This window comes from Pan troglodytes, chromosome 11 (assembly GCF_028858775.2).
Source record: "Pan troglodytes isolate AG18354 chromosome 11, NHGRI_mPanTro3-v2.0_pri, whole genome shotgun sequence".
In the NCBI taxonomy this organism is placed as follows: Eukaryota; Metazoa; Chordata; class Mammalia; order Primates; family Hominidae; genus Pan; species Pan troglodytes.
In genome coordinates this window covers 5,731,221-5,749,260 of record NC_072409.2, presented here as the reverse complement: position 1 = coordinate 5,749,260, position 18,040 = coordinate 5,731,221, and the positions used below count along the sequence as shown (strand labels likewise).

Genomic DNA, 18,040 nt, shown 5'->3' with positions numbered 1-18,040 from the left:
TCATACCAGTCCAAAAGTGGATACAACTGAAATGCGTTCAGCTGATGAATGAGTAAACAAAACGGGGCATTTTCATACGATGGGGTATTACTCTGCAATAAACAGGAATGAAGGACTGATCCATGCTACAACGCGATGAACTTTGAAAGCATCAGAAAGAAACCAGACACGAAAGGCCACATGTTGTGTGATTCCACGTATGATTGTATGTGAAATGTTCAGAATAGGCAAATCCATAGAGACAGAAGGTAGAGGAGTGGTTGCCAGGAGACTGGGTGGGGAGAAGGAAATGGGGAGTGACGGCTAATGGGTACGGGGTTTCTTTGTGGGGTGATGAATTGTTCTTAAATTAATGGGAATGGTACAATTCTGTAGATATACTAAAAACCATTAAATTGTACACTTTTATTTTTATTTATTTATTTATTTATTTTATATATTTTGAGACGGAGTCTTGCTCTGTCGCCCAGGCTGGAGGGCAGTGGCGCAACCTCGGCTCACTGCAACCTCCGCCTCCTGGTTTCAAGCAATTCTCCTGCTTCAGCCTCCCAAGTATCGGGATTACAGGTGCCCGCCACCACGCCTGGCTATTTTTTTGTATTTTTAGTAGAGATGGGGTTTCACAATGTTGTCCAGGCTGGTCTCAAACTCCTGACCTCAGGTGATCCACCCGCCTCGGCCTCCCAAAGTGCTAAGATTACAGGCGTGAGCCACCATGCTCAGCCTAAATTGTATACTTTTAATGGATGAATTTTATGTGTGAATTATTTCTCAATAAAATTGTTTTATATATATTATCATTGAATACATATACATATATATATATATGTAAAAGTGGCAAGGAAGTTTGCTGTTATTCATTCCCCTCTATTACATACAATGATAGAATTTCCCCCTGCCAGTCTGTTATGTTTTGTAGAGTGCATAAAGTTATCTATCACTACAGATGAGATCCTGATGCTTGCCCAGCTTCAGGTACAACCTCCCCATGAATCTAAGGCAGCGGGCTCAGTGAATAGACATCTCCTACCTGAGCCCATAGAGAGGTCCACAGTTTTTGTTCTTCCTCTCCATCTGGAGGTCAGTGGAGTATCTTGCTGTTTCTGAGAATAACCAACTGGTGCCCCAGTGGTCATATGTAAATTAGATGTCACTGTCCTCATTCTGGCTGCAGGGACCAAGATCAATTGGAAAAGATTCTCAAAGGAAATAAGAGCTTGGCCTGTAATCCCAGCACTTTGGGAGGCCGAGGCGGGTGGATCACGAGGTCAGGAGATTGAGACCATCTCGGCTAACACAGTGAAACCCCGTCTCTACTAAAAAAAAAAAAAATATATATATATATAAAATTAGCCAGGCATGGTGGTGGGCGCCTGTAGTCCCAGCTACTCGGGAGAGGCTGAGGCAGGAGAATGGCGTGAACCTGGGAGGTGGAGCTTGCAGTGAGCCGAGATCGCGCCACTGCACTCCAGCCTGGGAGACAGAGCGAGACTCTGTCTCAAAAAAAAAAAAAAAAAAGAAAAAAAGAAATATGAGCTTGATAGGAAAAACTGGAGTTTACCGTTTGGACATCACTAAAATACAGAAGTGATGGCTGTGAAACTTGACCTCAGCCCTCTCATGCCAGGGAAGGAATGACCAGGCTGGTAGGTCTGTAGCTTGTTCGATGCTCCTGAGTTGTTGATAAAAAATAAAAATAAGAAATAGGCTGGGCACGGTGGCTCACACCTATAATCCCAGCACTTTGGGAGGCCGAGGTGGGCAGATCATCTGAGGTCAGGAGTTCAAGACCAGCCTGGCCAACATGGCAAAACCCCATCTCTACTAAAAACACAAAAATTAGCCTGGCATGTGCCTATAATCCCAGGTACTCAGGAGGCTGAGGCAGGAGAATTGCTTGAATCTGGGAGGCAGAGGTTGCAGTGAGCCGAGATGGTGCCACTGCCCTCCAGCCTGGGCGACAGAGCAAGACTGTGTCTCAAAATAATAATAATAATAATAATAATAATAATAATAATGAAATTGTTTTGCTAAAGGGCAAACTTTGTTGTTAGGTCCTAGAGCCTGGGCCCTGGCCCTTCTGCCCTTCTTGGTATCTGCAGCTGACCCTTGGAACCTCTGTGCGTGGAGACAAGTGTAAAATTGGTCCAGTGCACAGTGCAGGGCTTTGTCTGTCTTATCACCTGCTATAGGCCCAGAAGAATGGGTGCTTCGGGCAGAATGGGTTTGTTTAATATTTGTGGAATGCATGAACCTAAGAACTGAAAAATTCATTAACTCAACTTTTTTTTCTACTTTACTTGATGGAGACAGCTTTAATAATGACCTTGGTCTCCTCCAGTTAGAAGTGGACAAGGGACCCTTTATTATTATTATTATTATTTTATTTTTATTTATTTATTTTTCTTTTTGGAGATGGAGTCTCACTCTGTCCCCAGGCTGGAGTGTGGTGGTGCAATCTTGGCTCACTGCAACCTCTGCCTCCCAGTTGCAAGCGATTCTCCTGCCTCAGCCTCCTGAGTAGCGGGAATTACAGGCATCCACCACCATGCCGGGCTAATTTGTTGTATTTTTAGTAGAGACAGGGGTCTCACTATGTTGGCCAGGCTAGTCTCCAACTCCTGACCTCAAGTGATCTGCTCACCTCAGCCTCCAAAAGTGGTGGGATCACAGGCGTGAGCCACCTCGCCCAGCCAAGGGACACTTTTTAAATGCTCAAGGCTCTGGCCACAGAATCCTCAGTCTCCCCACCTGTAGAATGGGTATCACAGAAGGGACAAGTCCAGGGGAGGAAGAAGCCTTGGCCTTGGAGGCAGGAGACGTTGATTCCTTCCTGCGTGGGGCCTCTGTTTCTCCCTCCGTGGGAGGAATGAGTTGGGGGGATCTTGTTGGTTGCCTTTCTACAACCTCAGTGTTTGTTTGTTTGTTTGTTTTCCCAACCAAGTCCTCTTTTGGTTGAGATATTCACTCGTCCGGCACATGGCTAAGGCTCCAGGGCAGACTGAGCGTTTCCTAATCAGTCTAAGATGATCAGCACAGGGCACCCCTGGCGAAGGCTGTGGACCCAGGCCTGGGCTTGGAACTGAGACAGAAGTGAAGTGCTCACAGCCCAGGTTTGGGAGAGTGGTCCCCACGTGCCCGTCGCGCTCACAGCCCAGGTTTGGGAGACTGGTCCCCAAGTGCCCCTCGCTTCCCTTCCCTCCCTCTTTTTCGGTGAGGAGAACAATGGCTTTCCTGAAAGTTCTCATTGGCCAGAACTTTGTTCCATGGTTATCCTAGTTGCAAGGAAAATCAGTAGTTTTAGGTGGTTACCTTAGTAGCCTGAACAAACTGTGGGTTCGATGGCATGGAGGAAGGGAATCCTCAAAGGAAGGCAACCATCAGTGTCTGCCTCACCAGTAAAGAACATTTAGGGGCTGGGCACGGTGACTCATGCCTGTAATCCCAGTACTTTGGGAGGCTGAGGCAGGAGGATCGCTTGAGCCCAGGACTTCAAGACCAGTCTGGGCAATGTAGACAGAACCCCGTCTCTACCAAAAATAAAATTACCTGGGCACGGTGCTCTGCATGGCTGTGGTTCCAGCTACTTGGGAGGCTGAGGTGGGAGGATCACTTGAGCCTGGGAGGTCAAGGCTGCAGGGAGCTAAGATTGTGTCACTGCACTCCAGGCTGGGACTGGACCATGTACCAAGAAAAAAGAAAAAAAAAGAAAGAACACTTAGGTTCTGTCTCTTCTTCCTCTATCATTCTGTTATGAAGTGTGGCAGTAAACATCCTTGAACGTGTCTCCTTGTGCACGTATGAGTTCAAGGGTGGGAGCTGAGAAGTGTCACTGTCCCATGTTGAATGGGTGGAGTACGTTACGTGCATTTCACATTTTAGTAGATGCCGTCACGGTGCCCTACAAGGCGACTGAACCAACTCATATTTCTCCTGCAGTGGGAGAGAATCTGTCTCCCCACTTTCATCAGTCAGTGCTGTCTCTCTCTAGGGCTGGATGGTGCGGCTACCTTGTTCACGAAACGTGGGGGAGTCGGTGACAGGCAGGACAGCACAGTGGGGTCAAGTGCCCTAGGTCGGCCGCCGGCTGCCTGTGTGAGCTGAGGAAGCCACTGCCCTCTCTGAGCCACAGTTTTCTCGTCTGGACAATGGAGATCATAAGTTTTGTACTTTGCCAGGCTCTTGTGTGGATGAAATGAGCCCGTGTGTGCCAAGACCTCATCATGGGGCTGGCCCAGGACCGATGCACAGCACGTGGACTCCCGCCTATTTGCTGTCTGCAGAGCCCTCAGATGCCTTCTTTTCCAGATCAGGCCAAGAAGCGGTGAGGACTAAGCTCTGATTTTTTTAATCTTGCCCAAATTCCTTTCTAAGGGGTCTGGGAAGTCATGCCCTACAAACCATAAATTCTCATCAGATAGGTTTTATTTAACGCTGTATATCGTGACTTACTTTCCAATCTGACTCTGGCATAACAAGGGAAAAAGTCAACATCTTTTACTCCAAAATATATTTCCTTGCCATGAAATTCCTTCCTTGAAATGCCTTGGAATCGCCCTGCAAAGTCTCTTGTGGGAAAAATCCACATTCTATAGAGAATCCCCTTCCCCTTTGTTTTCCTTCCTTCCTTTCCAGATCCAGGAGAAAATCAGCTAAGAGCCAGGCACCCTTTTAAGTCCGATAAGAAACATTTTACAACCTGCTCTCTCCGAAGTCTGCTGTCTGAGAGCTTCCTCTGCACAATAAAACTTGATCTCCGCAATCTTTTGTCTTAACCTCAACATTTCCTTTCTATTAATCCCAGGTCTTCAGATAAACTCAACCAATGGTTGACCAGAAAATGTTTAAATTTACCTATAGCCTGGAGGCCCCCCACCCTTTGAGTTGTCACGCCTTTCTGAACCAAACCAATGTATTTCTTAAATGTATTTGATTGATGTCTCATGCCTCCCGAAAATATATAAAACCAAGCTTTATCCCAACCACCTGGAGCACATGTCCTCAGGACCTCCTGAGGTTTGTGTCACGGGCCATGGTTACTCATATTTGGCTCAGAATGAATCTCTTGGCTGGGTGCAGTGGCTCACACCTGTAATCCCAGCACTTTGGGAGGCCGAGGTGGGCGGATCATGAGGTTAGGAGATTGAGACCATACTGGCCAACATGGTGAAAATAAAAATACAAAAATTAGCTGGCGGCGTGGTGGCGGGCGCCTGTGGTCCCAGCTATGCGGGAGGCTGAGGCATGAGAATCACTTGAACCCAGGAGGCAGAGGTTGCAGTGAACTGAGATCGCACCACTGCACTCCAGCCTGGCGACAGAGAGAGACTCCATTTTAAAACAAACAAACAAACCAACAAAAAACTCTTAAAATATTTTACAGAGTTTGACTCTTTTGTCAACAGGGAGTAGCACAGTTCCTCCCCTTTTAACTTCTGTCAAGCACAATGATTAACATGGCAATCAGACCAGAGCTTTCACCGCGGGATCACTGCCTGAAGAAACAAGGCTAAATGGAAGCAAGCATATGGATTAAAACTGAAAATGGGCCGGGCATGGTGGCTCATGCCTATAATCCCAGCACTTTGGGAGGCTGAGGCGAGAGGTTCACTTGAGCCCAGGAGTTACCAGCCTGGGCAACACGGCAAAACCCTGTTTCTTCAAAAACTACAGAAAGTAGCCAGGCATGATGGCGCATGCCTGTAGTCCCAGCTACTTGGGAGGCTGAGGTAGGAGGATGGATTGAACTGGGGAGGTGGAGAGAGGAAGCAGTGAGCCGAGATCGCACCACTGCACTGCAGCCTGGGTGACAGAGCAAGACCCTGTCTCAAAGAAAAAAAAAAAAACTGAAAATGGGGCACTTCTATACATATGTATTTTTTTTAGTTTTTTTTTTTTTTTTTTTGAGATGGAGTCTCGCTCTGTCGACCAGGCTGGAGTGCAGTGGCGCGATCTCAGCTCACTGCAACCTCCGCCTCCCGGGTTCAAGCGATTCTCCTGCCTCTGCCTCCCAAGTAGCTGGGACTACAGGCATCTGCCACCATGCCTGGCTAATTTTTTGTATTTTTAGTAGAGATGGGGTTTCACCATGTTGGCCAAGCTGGTCTCGAATTCCTGACCTCAGGTGATTCACCCAACTTGGCCTCCCAAAGTGCTGGAATTACAGGCGTTAGCCACCATGCCCGGCCACTTCTATACATATTGAAATTAAAAGTTGACTACATTACACTACATGGTTGAATAACAAGGCAAGTTATCTGTGAGAGTTGAAATCAGGATCTCAAAGAGACTTCTGCACGCCCATGCCTCTTGCAGCATTATTCACAAGAGCCAGAATATGGAAACAACCTAAATGTCCATTTATCAATGAGCAGATGAAGAAATTGCAGTCTATGCATACAATGAATTGTTACCCTGAAAAAAGGAAGGAAATCCTGCCATATGCTACAATATGGATGAACCTAGAGGACATTATGCTAAATGAAATAAGTCAGACAATGGAGGACAAATACAGCATGATTCCACACATAGGAGGTTTCTAAAAATAGTCAAACTCACAGAAGCAGAGAGAAGAATGGTGGTTGCCAGGGCCTGGGAGTGGGGTGGGGAGGAGGAGCTGGAAGGGTGCTGTTCAAGGAGTATAAAGTTTCAAGTTGTGCAAATGAATAGTTTTAGGGGGTTGCTGTGCAACATTGTGCTTCTGGGTAGCAATACGGGATCGTACACTTAATTTGTTAAGGGTATATATCTTATGTTAAGTGTTCTGTATTAGGCCTTTCTTGCGCTGCTATAAAGAAATATCTGAGGCCAGGCGTGGTGGCTCATGCCTGTAATCCCAGCACTTTGGGAGGCCGAGGCAGGCGGATCACCTGAGGTCAGGAGTTCAAGAGCAGCCTGCCCAACATGGTGAAACCCCGTCTCTACTAAAAATACAAAAATTAGCTGGGTGTGGTGGCGGACGCCTGTAGTCCCAGCTACTCGGGAGGCTGAGGCAGGAGAACTGATTGAACCCAGGAGGCGGAGGTTGCAGTGAGCCGAGATCAAGCCACTGCACTCCAGCCTGAGCGACAGAGTGAGTCTCCATCTTGAAAAAGAAAAAAAAAAGTGCATTTAAAATGATACTTTTAAATGACCAGATCTAGAAAGAACTCACTCAGTATCATGAGGACAGTACCAAGGAGATGGTACTAAACCCTTCATGAGAAATACTGCCCCCACCATGATCCAGTCACCTCCCACCAGGCCCCACCACCAACACTGGGGATTACAATTGAATATGAGATTTGGGTGTGGACACAGATCCAAACCATAGCATGTTCTTACCTCTTAAAAAGTAAATTACAGAGGCGTATACATAATCCACTCCCATCAGTGTTTATGGGATTGTATTGAACATCTGTCCTCCCATCCACAGCAACTGACACACGAAACTTTGGACTGTGATCATCTCTAGTGAGTGACACTTAAGGGTTTATTGGAGTGGGGATGCGATGTTTCCTTCCTAGGTGAGGTGCATCTGCTGTCTTGTTTGGATTTTTGTATAAGAAAAGTTTTTCTTTCTGAGATGAAGTCTCGCTCTGTCAGCCAGGCTGGAGTGCAGTGGTGCGATCTCGGCTCACTGCAACCTCTGCCTCCTGGGTTCCAACGATTCTCCTGCCTCAGCCTCCCGAGTAGCTGGGATTACAGGTGCCCACCACCATGCCTGGCTGATTTTTGTATTTTTGGTAGAGACGGGGTTTTGCCATGTTGGCCAGGCTGGTCTCAAACTCCTCAGGTGATCCACCTGCCTTGGCCTCCCAAAGTGCTCGAATTAGAGGCGTGAGCCCCCATGCCTGGCCAGGAATATATTTTAATATTAAAAAAGTATTATAATAATATAGTTATGTTTCTATTTTTTAAATGGAAGCATATTCCATAGTCCAGTCATATGTCATGTTTTCTTTTTGTCACGGGATCCTTGGGGTGTTACTTCACCAGTTGAAAACCTCTATGGCTGGCGGCATCTTCTGCCTGAGTGTTGCTTGCGCCCACTGGGCTTGTTCTGCCTACTCAGCCTGGCAGGCTGCACTCTGCTTGCACTACCAGCCTGGATCCCACACCTGCCAAGGGCAAGCCAGGTGCAGAGCAGCAAGGGATGTGTGAGCGAGCAAGTGTGGGGTCTGGCCACTGCGCATAGCCAAGCCTGCTGGCTGTGGTGGGGTGAGCAGCTCCAGGGGCCTGTGCCGGCTCCGTGTGAGGCTGCGGTGGGACCAGGTGTACCACACGCAGCTTCTGCTGTGGGCACCCGCATCTGGATGAGGGGAATGTGGTGGCTCCAGGAAGCTTGGAGACTCCAGGAACCACAGAGCCCTAGAGAAGGTGTCATAGCCTTGGCTTGGGGAGCCCCTTGGTCAGGGCTCCCTGAGGGGCCGCAGCTCTTCTCTCCTTCTCGTTGCCTGCAGTGTGATGAGTGGGGGGTTGCACGGGGGGGGGGGACATGTTTCAGCCCTGTTTGTGTTACAGCTCTTTCAGTCCCGCCATTCGGCAGGTCCTGAGTTCTTGTCCTGCATCCAGGAAGAATGAGGTACAGGGACAACGGCAGGGTGAGCAAGGTGGAGAGAAGTTTCATTGAGTGACAGGACAGCTCTCAGGAGACCCGAAGTGGGTAGCTCCTTTCTGCAGGCAGGTCATCCCAACTCAGGAGACCTGAACTGGGTAGCTCCTTCCCACAGCTGGTCATCCCAATGTCTTGGTGAGTGTGACTGAGTCCCAGGTTTTTATGGGCTTGGGCTTCAGAAGGGAAGAAGTAGATGCTGATTGATCCATGGGCAGCCATGGGTGGGTCTGGAAAAAGCACCCTAAGTTCTCACTCCAGGCCATGGACTCTACCAGAACTGAGCCTGGCCCACCACGCTTCAGGCCGTCCCTGGCTTGAAGGTGGGGCTTCACCAGGGACCTGCCATTTTCCACCCAGGAGCCTGTCTGCCTCTTGCTGCCATTGATCATGTCCTCCATGGCACCCAGGCTCTTCCTGCTGAGGGGTGCCTACAGGCCAGTGCCCAGCTGCCCTCAGCTCCCCTCCAACCTCCCTCTCTGTGTTTCTAGGCAAAGTCTGAAGCAGCAGGGGGTTGGAGTGTCATTGTGCCCAGAGCACACACCCGGCCCTGGGTCGTGACAGCGCCCAGGCTTGGCCTCAACTTTGCCAGCTTCCAAGCCTGCGGTGGTGGTGATGCAGCTTCCCAGGCCCCAGGCAGGGATGCCTGGTCCGCGGCAGCTGCACCCAGGAGGTCAAGGCTCCCCCGTCGCCATCTTGGAAGGAGGCAGGGCTGCCACTGCTCCTTGGAGCCCACAGCCTCAGCCACACCTCCCCCACTGCAGCCAATGTCTTCGAAGCTGCAGCTCCAGACGGGCCACCGCGGCCATCATTTAATGCCTCTGAACCCTCAAGTGTGCCTTAAAACTAAGCTCCCAAGTGACCTGCAACTCCTTAGGGGGGCTCCCATGAGTCCTGATCTCATTTTAAATTCCCTCTCACCTCTCACCTGCTTTCCTGAGTGAGTCCTAACCTCTCTCTGGGTTAGTCCTAATTGTACCACTGTGCTCTTAAAACTCATCTGACCCCCAGGCTAAAGAGGTGAGCATGTTGGGAGAATAGAGGAATGTTTAATGGAACCCAAGGGCAGGGATGGATCTCAGGAATGATCAGAAATCAGATGTTCTGTCTGCTCTGTGAACTGTAAGCCTCTGGGGTTTGTTTTTTTGTTTGTTTTGTTTTGTTTTGAGATGGAGTCTCACTCTGTCACCCAGGCTGGAGTTGGAGTGCAGAGGCGGGATCTCGGCTCACTGCAAGCTCTGCGTCCCGGGTTCATGCCATTCTCCCACTTCAGCCTCCTGAGTAGCTGGGACTAAAGCATTTATTATCACTGAATAAATGATGTAATCACTAAGGATTTACATCCAAATGGCGTTTCATTTGAGATCCCTTCCAGGGACCAGGAATGCCAGGCAGAAGGGGAGAACCACAGAGGGAAGTGACCAGAGCCAGGCCTGTGCTGGCCAGCTTTGAGGTCCACTGTCTCCTCCAGCCTGCGGGCTGGTCCAAGGGGCAGAGCTTCATCACCCAGCATGGGGCATTTACAGCCTGGACGTGCAGACTGTAACGGGGGCCTCCTGAGGCTGGATGGAGGCTTTTTGGGCAGGGGCACATTGTCAGAGAAAGTTCAGGGTACACACCCTGTTCCCCTGGGGGGCTTTGGGAAGAACTGAGCCCTGGGCAGGGGAGGCCCCTGATGGAGTTTCAGGAGGTGGTATCCAGTGGCTGAGCAGGGCAGGGAGGCAGTGTGGAGACTGAGCCGCCAGGCACAGGGAAGGTGCAGGAGGCACGACCTCTGGAGAAGGCCCCTCAGAGAGGGCCCGGGCTGGCCTGGCGTTCAGCCTGCCTGCAACCAGGGCAGAAGCAAAGGAGGCGGGCCCAGGAAGCTTGGCTCAGCTCATGGGAGCTGCTGGCTGGCCGGGACGCGGAGCTTGCAGTGAGCCGAGATCCCGCCTCTGCACTCCAACTCCAGCCTGGGTGACAGAGTGAGACTCCATCTCAAAACAAAACAAAACAAACAAAAAAACAAACCCCAGAGGCTTACAGTTCACAGAGCAGACAGAACATCTGATTTCTGATCATTCCTGAGATCCATGCCTGGCTGGCCTGGTCCTTGGCTACCATGGTTGGTGCGAGGGTTAGATCTTTGCTGGAAGGGCTCTAGGCTACCCTAGATTAGAAGGGGCTTTAGCCATCAGGCCGAGACTCCCAAGCTTCCCACAGCCCCAGAGGCTAGAACCCAGGCTGGCCTGGGCTGCTGAGGCCAGGTAGGCAGAGCACGGGTGTTGCCCAGAGCACTGGGTTCAGGTCTAGCCTTGGATCCAGGTGACCTCAGGCATGGCACTTACCCTCTGTGGTCTTAGTGTCCTCGTGTCGCTGGGGGAACCCCCAAGCACCTACCTAATGAAGACCATTTGGAAGGTCAAAGGAAATAATGGGAGAAGAGGATCGATTGCTCCATCAGCCTAAGATGTCACTGTCCCTCTGGCGTCTGCTCCTGGGCCCTGTGTGCTTTGCAGACCCTAGAGAGACCATTGCTTTTCACTTCGTGGGACCTGAAGAAGCAAGTCTAAAGAAACAGCTACATCTGTCAAGAACTGTGCTATATCCATCAAACACTGCATTACATCTCTCCAGAGGCAGACAGCTACGCCTGTTGTCTGGAGCCGCAAGTTGGCTATTTAAATTTGTGAAAATTAAATACAATGTTGAAACCATCCCCTTGGTTGCACTCGTCACTTTCAAGTACCCAACAGCCACCTATGGCTAGTGGCTGCCACATTGGACAGGCAGATAGAGATCATGCTCTTCATTACCGAGAGCTGTGCTGGATGGCGCCGCCCAAGAGATGGGTGTTTTTTGGTTTTTCTGTTTTGTTTTGTTTTTTGAGATGGAGTCTCGCTCTGTCACCCAGGCTGGAGTGCAGTGGCGCAATCTTGGCTCACTGCAACCTCCGCCTCCCGGGTTCAAGGGATTCTCCTGCCTCAACCTCCTGAGTAACTGGGACTACAGGCTTCAGCCACCACGCCCAACTAATTTTTGTATTTTTAGTAGAGACGGGGTTTCACCATATTGGCCAGGCTGGTCTCGAACTCCTGACTTTGTGATCCACACGCCTCGGCCTCCCAAAGTGCTGGGATTATAGGCATGAGCCACTGCACCCGGCCAAGGTGGGTGTTTTAAAAGCTGTGTTTGTTGAGTGCTTCCAGAGCCCGGCACTGCGCTAAGATCTTTATCGGCATCACCACTCTTTATCCCACAGCAACCCTGCGAGGCGGCTACGGTTTTTAGCCTCAAGTTGGTTGTGAGAAGAGAGGCTCTGTGGGTTGGGACTCCAAGGACACACCATGCGTTGGTGCTGGAGCCACCATTTGTCCCAGGTCCGACTCCAGAGACCCGGCCTGCACTCCATTTTATCACCACTGTGGGCTTCACCTGTCCTGTGTCCCCAGACCCCTACACGAGGCCAACTTCCAGCCACCTCACCTTCAGGACGTACGAGACTGTATCCAGCAGGCTTTATTGGCTTTTTAGGGGAGCTGTGCCGAGGCTGGGGCGCTGGGGGCAGGGGATTAACTCTTTCCCTGGGGCGGCGCTCCTGGCTCTGAACCCATCAGGGGATTTTCTTGGGCAGGGGATTAATGATCCCGCTCTCGATGTATTCGAAGACTGTGTATGGGTCCTGGTCCCCATTGAGGGTGATGGCCGACCCATACAACTGCTCCAAGTCAGCCGAGTTCCTGTAGAACAGGTCCATTTTCAGCTTGACCTGCTCTTCAGCATCCTTTGGGTTCTGCAGGAGGCGAGCCTGGATCTCCATGGTGGGAGGTGGCTTGTACATGAGGTGGTACCTGCAAGGGAGGAAGGAAAGCAGGTGACCCATGGCCTGGCCCGGAAGCAGGGGAGAAAGGGACCCTCTACTCTACTGTGGACCAATTTGGGGTGTCCTGGCCACCACCACCATCACCAAACATTTACTACTGTGTACCACTGTGTGCACACCTTTGACTGATGGGCCCTGGAGCTACAGAGGGATCCAAGATGTGCTCCCCGCTCAAGGGAGAGGGAGAGAGATCAGTGATAGGAGGACAGAATACAATCATATATGGGCAAATTCTTTCCTTCCTCCCTCCCTCCTTCCCTCCTTCCTTCCTTCCCTCCTTCCTTCCTTCCCTCCTTCCTTCCTATCTCCCCTCCCTCCCCTATCCTTCCTCTCTTCTCTCCCTCCCTCCCTCCCTTCCTTTCTCTTCTTCTTCCTTTTTCTTTTCTTTTTTGAGACAGGGTCTCACTCTCTTGCCCAGGCTGGAGTGCAGTGGCGTGATCTTGGCTCACCACAACCTCTGCCTCCCAGGCGTGCACCACTACTGCCCAGCTAATTTTTGTATTTTTAGTAAAGAAGGGGTTTCATCATGTTGGCCAAGCTGGTCTCAAACTCCTGACCTCAGGTGATCCACCTGCCTTGGCCTCCCAAAGTGCTGGGATTACAGGCGTGAGCCACCGTGCCCGGCCTCTTGTTCCTTCTTCCTCCCTTCCATTCAATGTTTATCTGCACTGAGTCCTGCGTTAAATCTGCCGCTGACAGTGCCATGGTAAGCAGGACAGGCGCTGGCTCTGTGCCTATGGAGCTCACAGTCAGATGAGGGAGTGGGACATTACAGCAACTGTGGAGATGGAAGGAAGTACTACAGCCATTCACTGTTGGGAGAGACCGCAGGGACAGGGTGACATGAAGGCCACAGCACTTGAGATGGGAAAGCTAAAAACTCCCATGACAAATCAGGTCTACATTTTAGAAAAATCCCTGCACTTCCTTCCTGCCCGCCCCCCCCACCCCACTCCTGCGTCCCTACCAAGAAATGTGACCCTGACTGTCAGGAGAGATGACGACACCCGCCTCTTAGTGATTGTGGGGTTTCCATTGCATTTCAACATGAATGCAGTGATTGTATTTGGTCAGACTGCAGAATCAAACTCGGAATCTACCTCCTGTAACTATGGGAAGCCTCAAAGGCAACTTGTGCCCATGGGGATGTGTTTGTACAGCAACCACCACTGGGATGCATCGTGGCTCGAGGAAAGGCCAGTGAGGAAACAGGTGACGCCCACCCAAGGCTGCTGTTTCACATGCTGGGATTAAGCTGTTGATCCCAGGATAGAGTGGGTGAACATTTCACCATTGTGTTGCTTTAGACATAAATTTCCTGGTTATCCTTCCAGGCAAAGAGGGTCAACAGATATTGCACAGAACAGCCAGTTGGATAAAGTCCATTTTGATAATCGTCCTTCAGTGGTCACCAGTGTTATCCCTGCAGTGTTTCCACCATGGCATTTGTCACTCAGTTGGGTCTGGCCCCTGGCAGCCCCCAGACTGCCAACCACCAGGAACACAGCACAAACCTTTCCCCAGTGACTGGATCAATTCTTCTCAGAGTCAGCCGCTCCATGATGGAATCAAATGGCACATTCAGGAAAAACACCCTATAAGGAAATAAACCATATTAATAATGGTTTTTATTTCCTGTATTTTATGATGCTGTGACATCCTGGGGTCTTGAGAATCCTGGAGAGACTGCTCCTCCCAGGGCTGGCTGATTCCTAGAGCCAGCAAGCAATGTGCCTGCAAACCTGCCTTTCAGGTACAACCCAACCACTCCAGAGCCTGTGTCCCCAACTGCTTCCTTCATCTGACTCTCACACCCCAAACCAATATTCTTCCTGCCCTAAATCACCTCAGGGCTGGGTGCCAGGCAACTAGAGACCATCCCTGTAGACCAAGCTTGGCAAAATTATTCAAACTGCCCAGTCCTATGCTCACTGTGACTTGTCTGCATTCTGGGGCATGCTCTCCCCTCACTCCTGCTGCCACCTGACCAACCCTGGTGCCTCCCCAGGTCCTGCATGTCATGGTGTGTCCCCCTTTTCCTGGGAGCTGTGAGTAACAAACTCTTCTTTCAATGGGATTGACCTCTCTGTATCATCACCTGGTTACCTCTATGCATTAGATTTTGGGTGCAATTAAGACAAGAACAAGCAGATGGTCATGGGGAGCAAACCCAGGCTGACTCTCATCACCCCAGACGAGGGTGGGCATCATTTTCCGCATGTGGGTGGAGCCACTGGAGCCACTGCTCAGGGCTCTGGGATACCACACTTGGAGGTCACCAGGGACAGATGCGGGACAGCAGGGCTCCCTGCAAGGATGCACTAGGCTCCCCTGGTTCAGGGATAGCTCTCAGCCCCCATCACTCCTGGGGGTGGGACTCCCGGGGATGGGGGTCATTGTTTGGGTGAGCTTTGGGGGAACATCTTGTTCTCTAGAGCCACACAGACTTGGGCTAGACTCTCACCTCCACTATGGACTTGCTGTGTGAGCTTGGGCCACTGACCCAGCCTCTGTCAGACTCAGTTACCCCAACTACAAAATGGGGTTAATTATAGTTCCCTGGTGTTGAAGATTTAACAAGATAAAGTGTGTGACAAGCTCAGTGTGAGGTCTGCACAGACTCGGTACCCCAGCGTGGCAGCTGTTATAATTTAATCACCATTCCTAGATACCCTTCCTGGGAGTTCAGGCTCCCTGACTTCCCCTGTCCTCCTTGGAGAGGTGGAGGTTGGTTGTTCTCAGCTTTCTCACTTCCTCTTTTTCAAAGGAGCCCTGGACCCAAAGGAGCAGGACACTCCTGCTAATAAGCCCAAATCAGAACCCAGCAGAAGAGATGAAGGGCTCACTTCTCATGATTCTCAGACTGGGAGCACCAGGGAATTCATCTCTCAAACTCCTAGTTCCAATGGTTTAATCCCCACCCCCCTTTTTAGGGCAATGGAACACTTACTTTATATGAAACCTTTTTTTTTTCTTTTAGAGGCAGGGTCTCACATTGTTGCTCAGGCTGGAGTGCAGTGGAGTGACCTCCCAGGCTCAGTCAATCTGCCCATCTCAGCATCCTGAGTAGCTGGGACTACAGGTGCGCACCACCCCACCCAGATAAGTTTTGTTATCTTTTTTTCAGAGATGGGGGTCTCACTATGTTGCCCAGCTGTTCTTGAACTCCTGGGCTCAAGAAATCTGCCCCCTTCAGCCTCTCAAAGCGCTGGGATTACAGGCATGAGCCACCATATCTGGCCTATATAAGACCTTAGGAGAGTGGTTCTCCACCAGGGGTGATTTTGTTCTCCAGAAACCATCTGGCAAAATGTCTGGAGACATGTTTTGTTTTCCTAGCTGGACAGTGATGCTGGAAAGCACCTTATAATGTACAGGACAGCACCCACCTCAAATAATGATCTGGCCCCAAATGTCAAGTGCATGGCTGAGGAGCCCTGCCTGGGACAGTGTGTGAACAAACAGAATGAGAAGAGGTGTGGCTGCTCTGGCTGGGAGAGGAGGGGGCTGGGGATGAGCCAAGACCTAGGAGCTCCCACCCACAGAGCTAAGCCAGGTCTTCTAGCGCTAAACCATCTGGTTCATTTTTTAAAAATAACTTCTAGAACATTCCATTGCTCACTATTTGCTCATTTGTCCTTTAATTCATTTATACATATATTTATCAAGTGCTGGCTGTGTGTCGGACACAGTAGGAAGCTCCAGTGTTTGCCAGCTCACCAGATCGAATTTAGGCACTACATTTAAGAGTCTCCTCCTTGACGACATTGACAGGTCCTATGACTGGCATGTGCAGTTTCCACTGGGGCCAAAGTTGGTGACAACATCAACGACAACAAGAAAACATCAGTGACAACAAACACTCCCTGTGCACCCAAAGCCTTGTATTCATTTCACTTTCAAGAAAGTAAACTCAGGCCAGAAGCACCTCTACGTGCAGAGAAAACACACACAAATGAGACCTCCCTCCTTCCCTCCTAGCATAATCAAAGGACTAAATCAAAAGAGTGATCGAAAGATTAAAATCCCAAATGTGGAGATCCTGAAAGCCGAATTCTGAGAGTCGTGTGTTTTCAGCGGTGCCCAGGCTAGCTGCGTCATGTTAGGCGGGACTATGACCTTGTTATTGTCTTGGAAACTAAATATGGTTTCAGGAGGTGCCTATGGGTGCCAAGCTGACAACACGGTGGGAGGCTTTTCTGTTCGTTTCAGACTGCCTCCTCCAAGTCAGTGAACAAAAGCAGCCCCTCACTGACATCCTTGGAATTCTCCAGATGTGTTGAGCGGGCTGCCAAGAGGCCACGCTTTGGTAGGTCCAATGGGACACTGGTTCCCACGGGGCCCAGACCAGCCTTTGGGGCACAGGTGTCACCTGCTCTGTCCAGAGCAATAACAGCACGTGCCCAGGAAATGCGTGTGAAGGAATGAAGAAATGAACCAACCCATGGTATCCAGGCCTAGAATTCTTTTTAAAGTCTCTGCCCACTGCCTGTTTTTTGTTTTTTTTTTTTTTTCCATCCCTGCCAAAAAAACTCATCTAACTGGTAGAACAGAGAGTGATCTAAAATCCTAGGGTTGGGCGGGATCTTAGACACGTAATTCCCAGGGTCCAGTTGCATCAGAATCCCGTCAGGAGCCTTTGATGGTGGATGCCTATGCCCCTCGCCCAGAACTGCTCAGTCAGGGGCACTGGAGGGAGCCCAGTTTGGCCCTGGTCACTGGAATCCACTGCCTTGGAAAACACCTGGGCCAGGGATTCTGAGCCAGGCTCCCCACAGGTCCTGTGAGCCCCGGAAATTAGATACAAACTGCTGACTACATGGAGAATGTGTGCCCTACTGGGTGTTGGGTGGGCTCATCAGATTCTCAGAGGGGTGCCGGTCCTTAAACATCACTATGAATCTGAGCCAAAACCTCATGTTTTACAGTGAGATGAGGGACCTGGCCTCGGCAAAGCCGGGGCTGCCCCCGATCCCGCACGCTGTCCTCACACTCAACTGTTCTCCTTGGCTTGTAGACGCCTTTTCATTCTCCTGATTCCCTCTGGGAGCCACCTTGGCCCCCTCGCCTCCCTGTGGCTTGGCTGGAACTCCCGGGTATGGATCATAATCCTGAAAGAGCAATCCCAAATGTCACAATCCCAAACGCCGAAATCCTGAAAGCTCAATATCCCTAAAGTCTAAATTCTAATGTCTAAAATCCTGAAAATCACAATTTCAAAAGATTAAAATCCTAAATGTGGAAATCCTGAAAGCCGAATTCTGAGTGATTTGTGTGTTTTCAGCAGTGCCCAGGCTAGCTGCATCATCTTGGAAACTAAGTATGGTGTCAGGAGGTGGCTATGGGTGCCAAGTTGACAATAGGTGGACTTGTGGACTTAATTTTATGTGTCACCTTGACTGGATGAAGGAGCGCCTAGCAACGTGGTAAAGGATTCTTTTGGGCGTGTCTGTGCAGGTGTCTCCAGAGGAGAGAGCTGTGAGTCTGAGAGGGTGGGTGGGGAAGCCCTGCCCTGCCCTCAGTGTTGGCGCACCCTGTGTAATCAGCCAGGGTTCTGGAGAGAACCAACACAGAAGGCGAACTGG

General features: G+C 50.3%; 1 protein-coding gene across 5 annotated transcripts in view; it reads right to left on the bottom strand.

Moving 5' to 3' along the window:
- Positions 1-12,068: 12,068 nt before the first annotated feature.
- AK8 (adenylate kinase 8) overlaps positions 12,069-18,040 on the bottom strand; it is a 151,033-nt gene continuing 145,061 nt past the window's right edge. For all 5 annotated transcript variants that reach the window (XR_010148806.1, XM_001168661.7, XM_063788114.1 and 2 more), the window contains 2 exons: positions 13,970-14,050; positions 12,069-12,423 (listed from right to left, as the gene is read on the bottom strand). Coding sequence is in view for 4 of the 5 variants with exons in the window: in XM_001168661.7 (XP_001168661.3) it covers positions 12,186-12,423; positions 13,970-14,050 (319 nt within the window). In the remaining variant the exon portion in view is untranslated. The remainder of the gene's footprint in view (positions 12,424-13,969; positions 14,051-18,040) is intronic.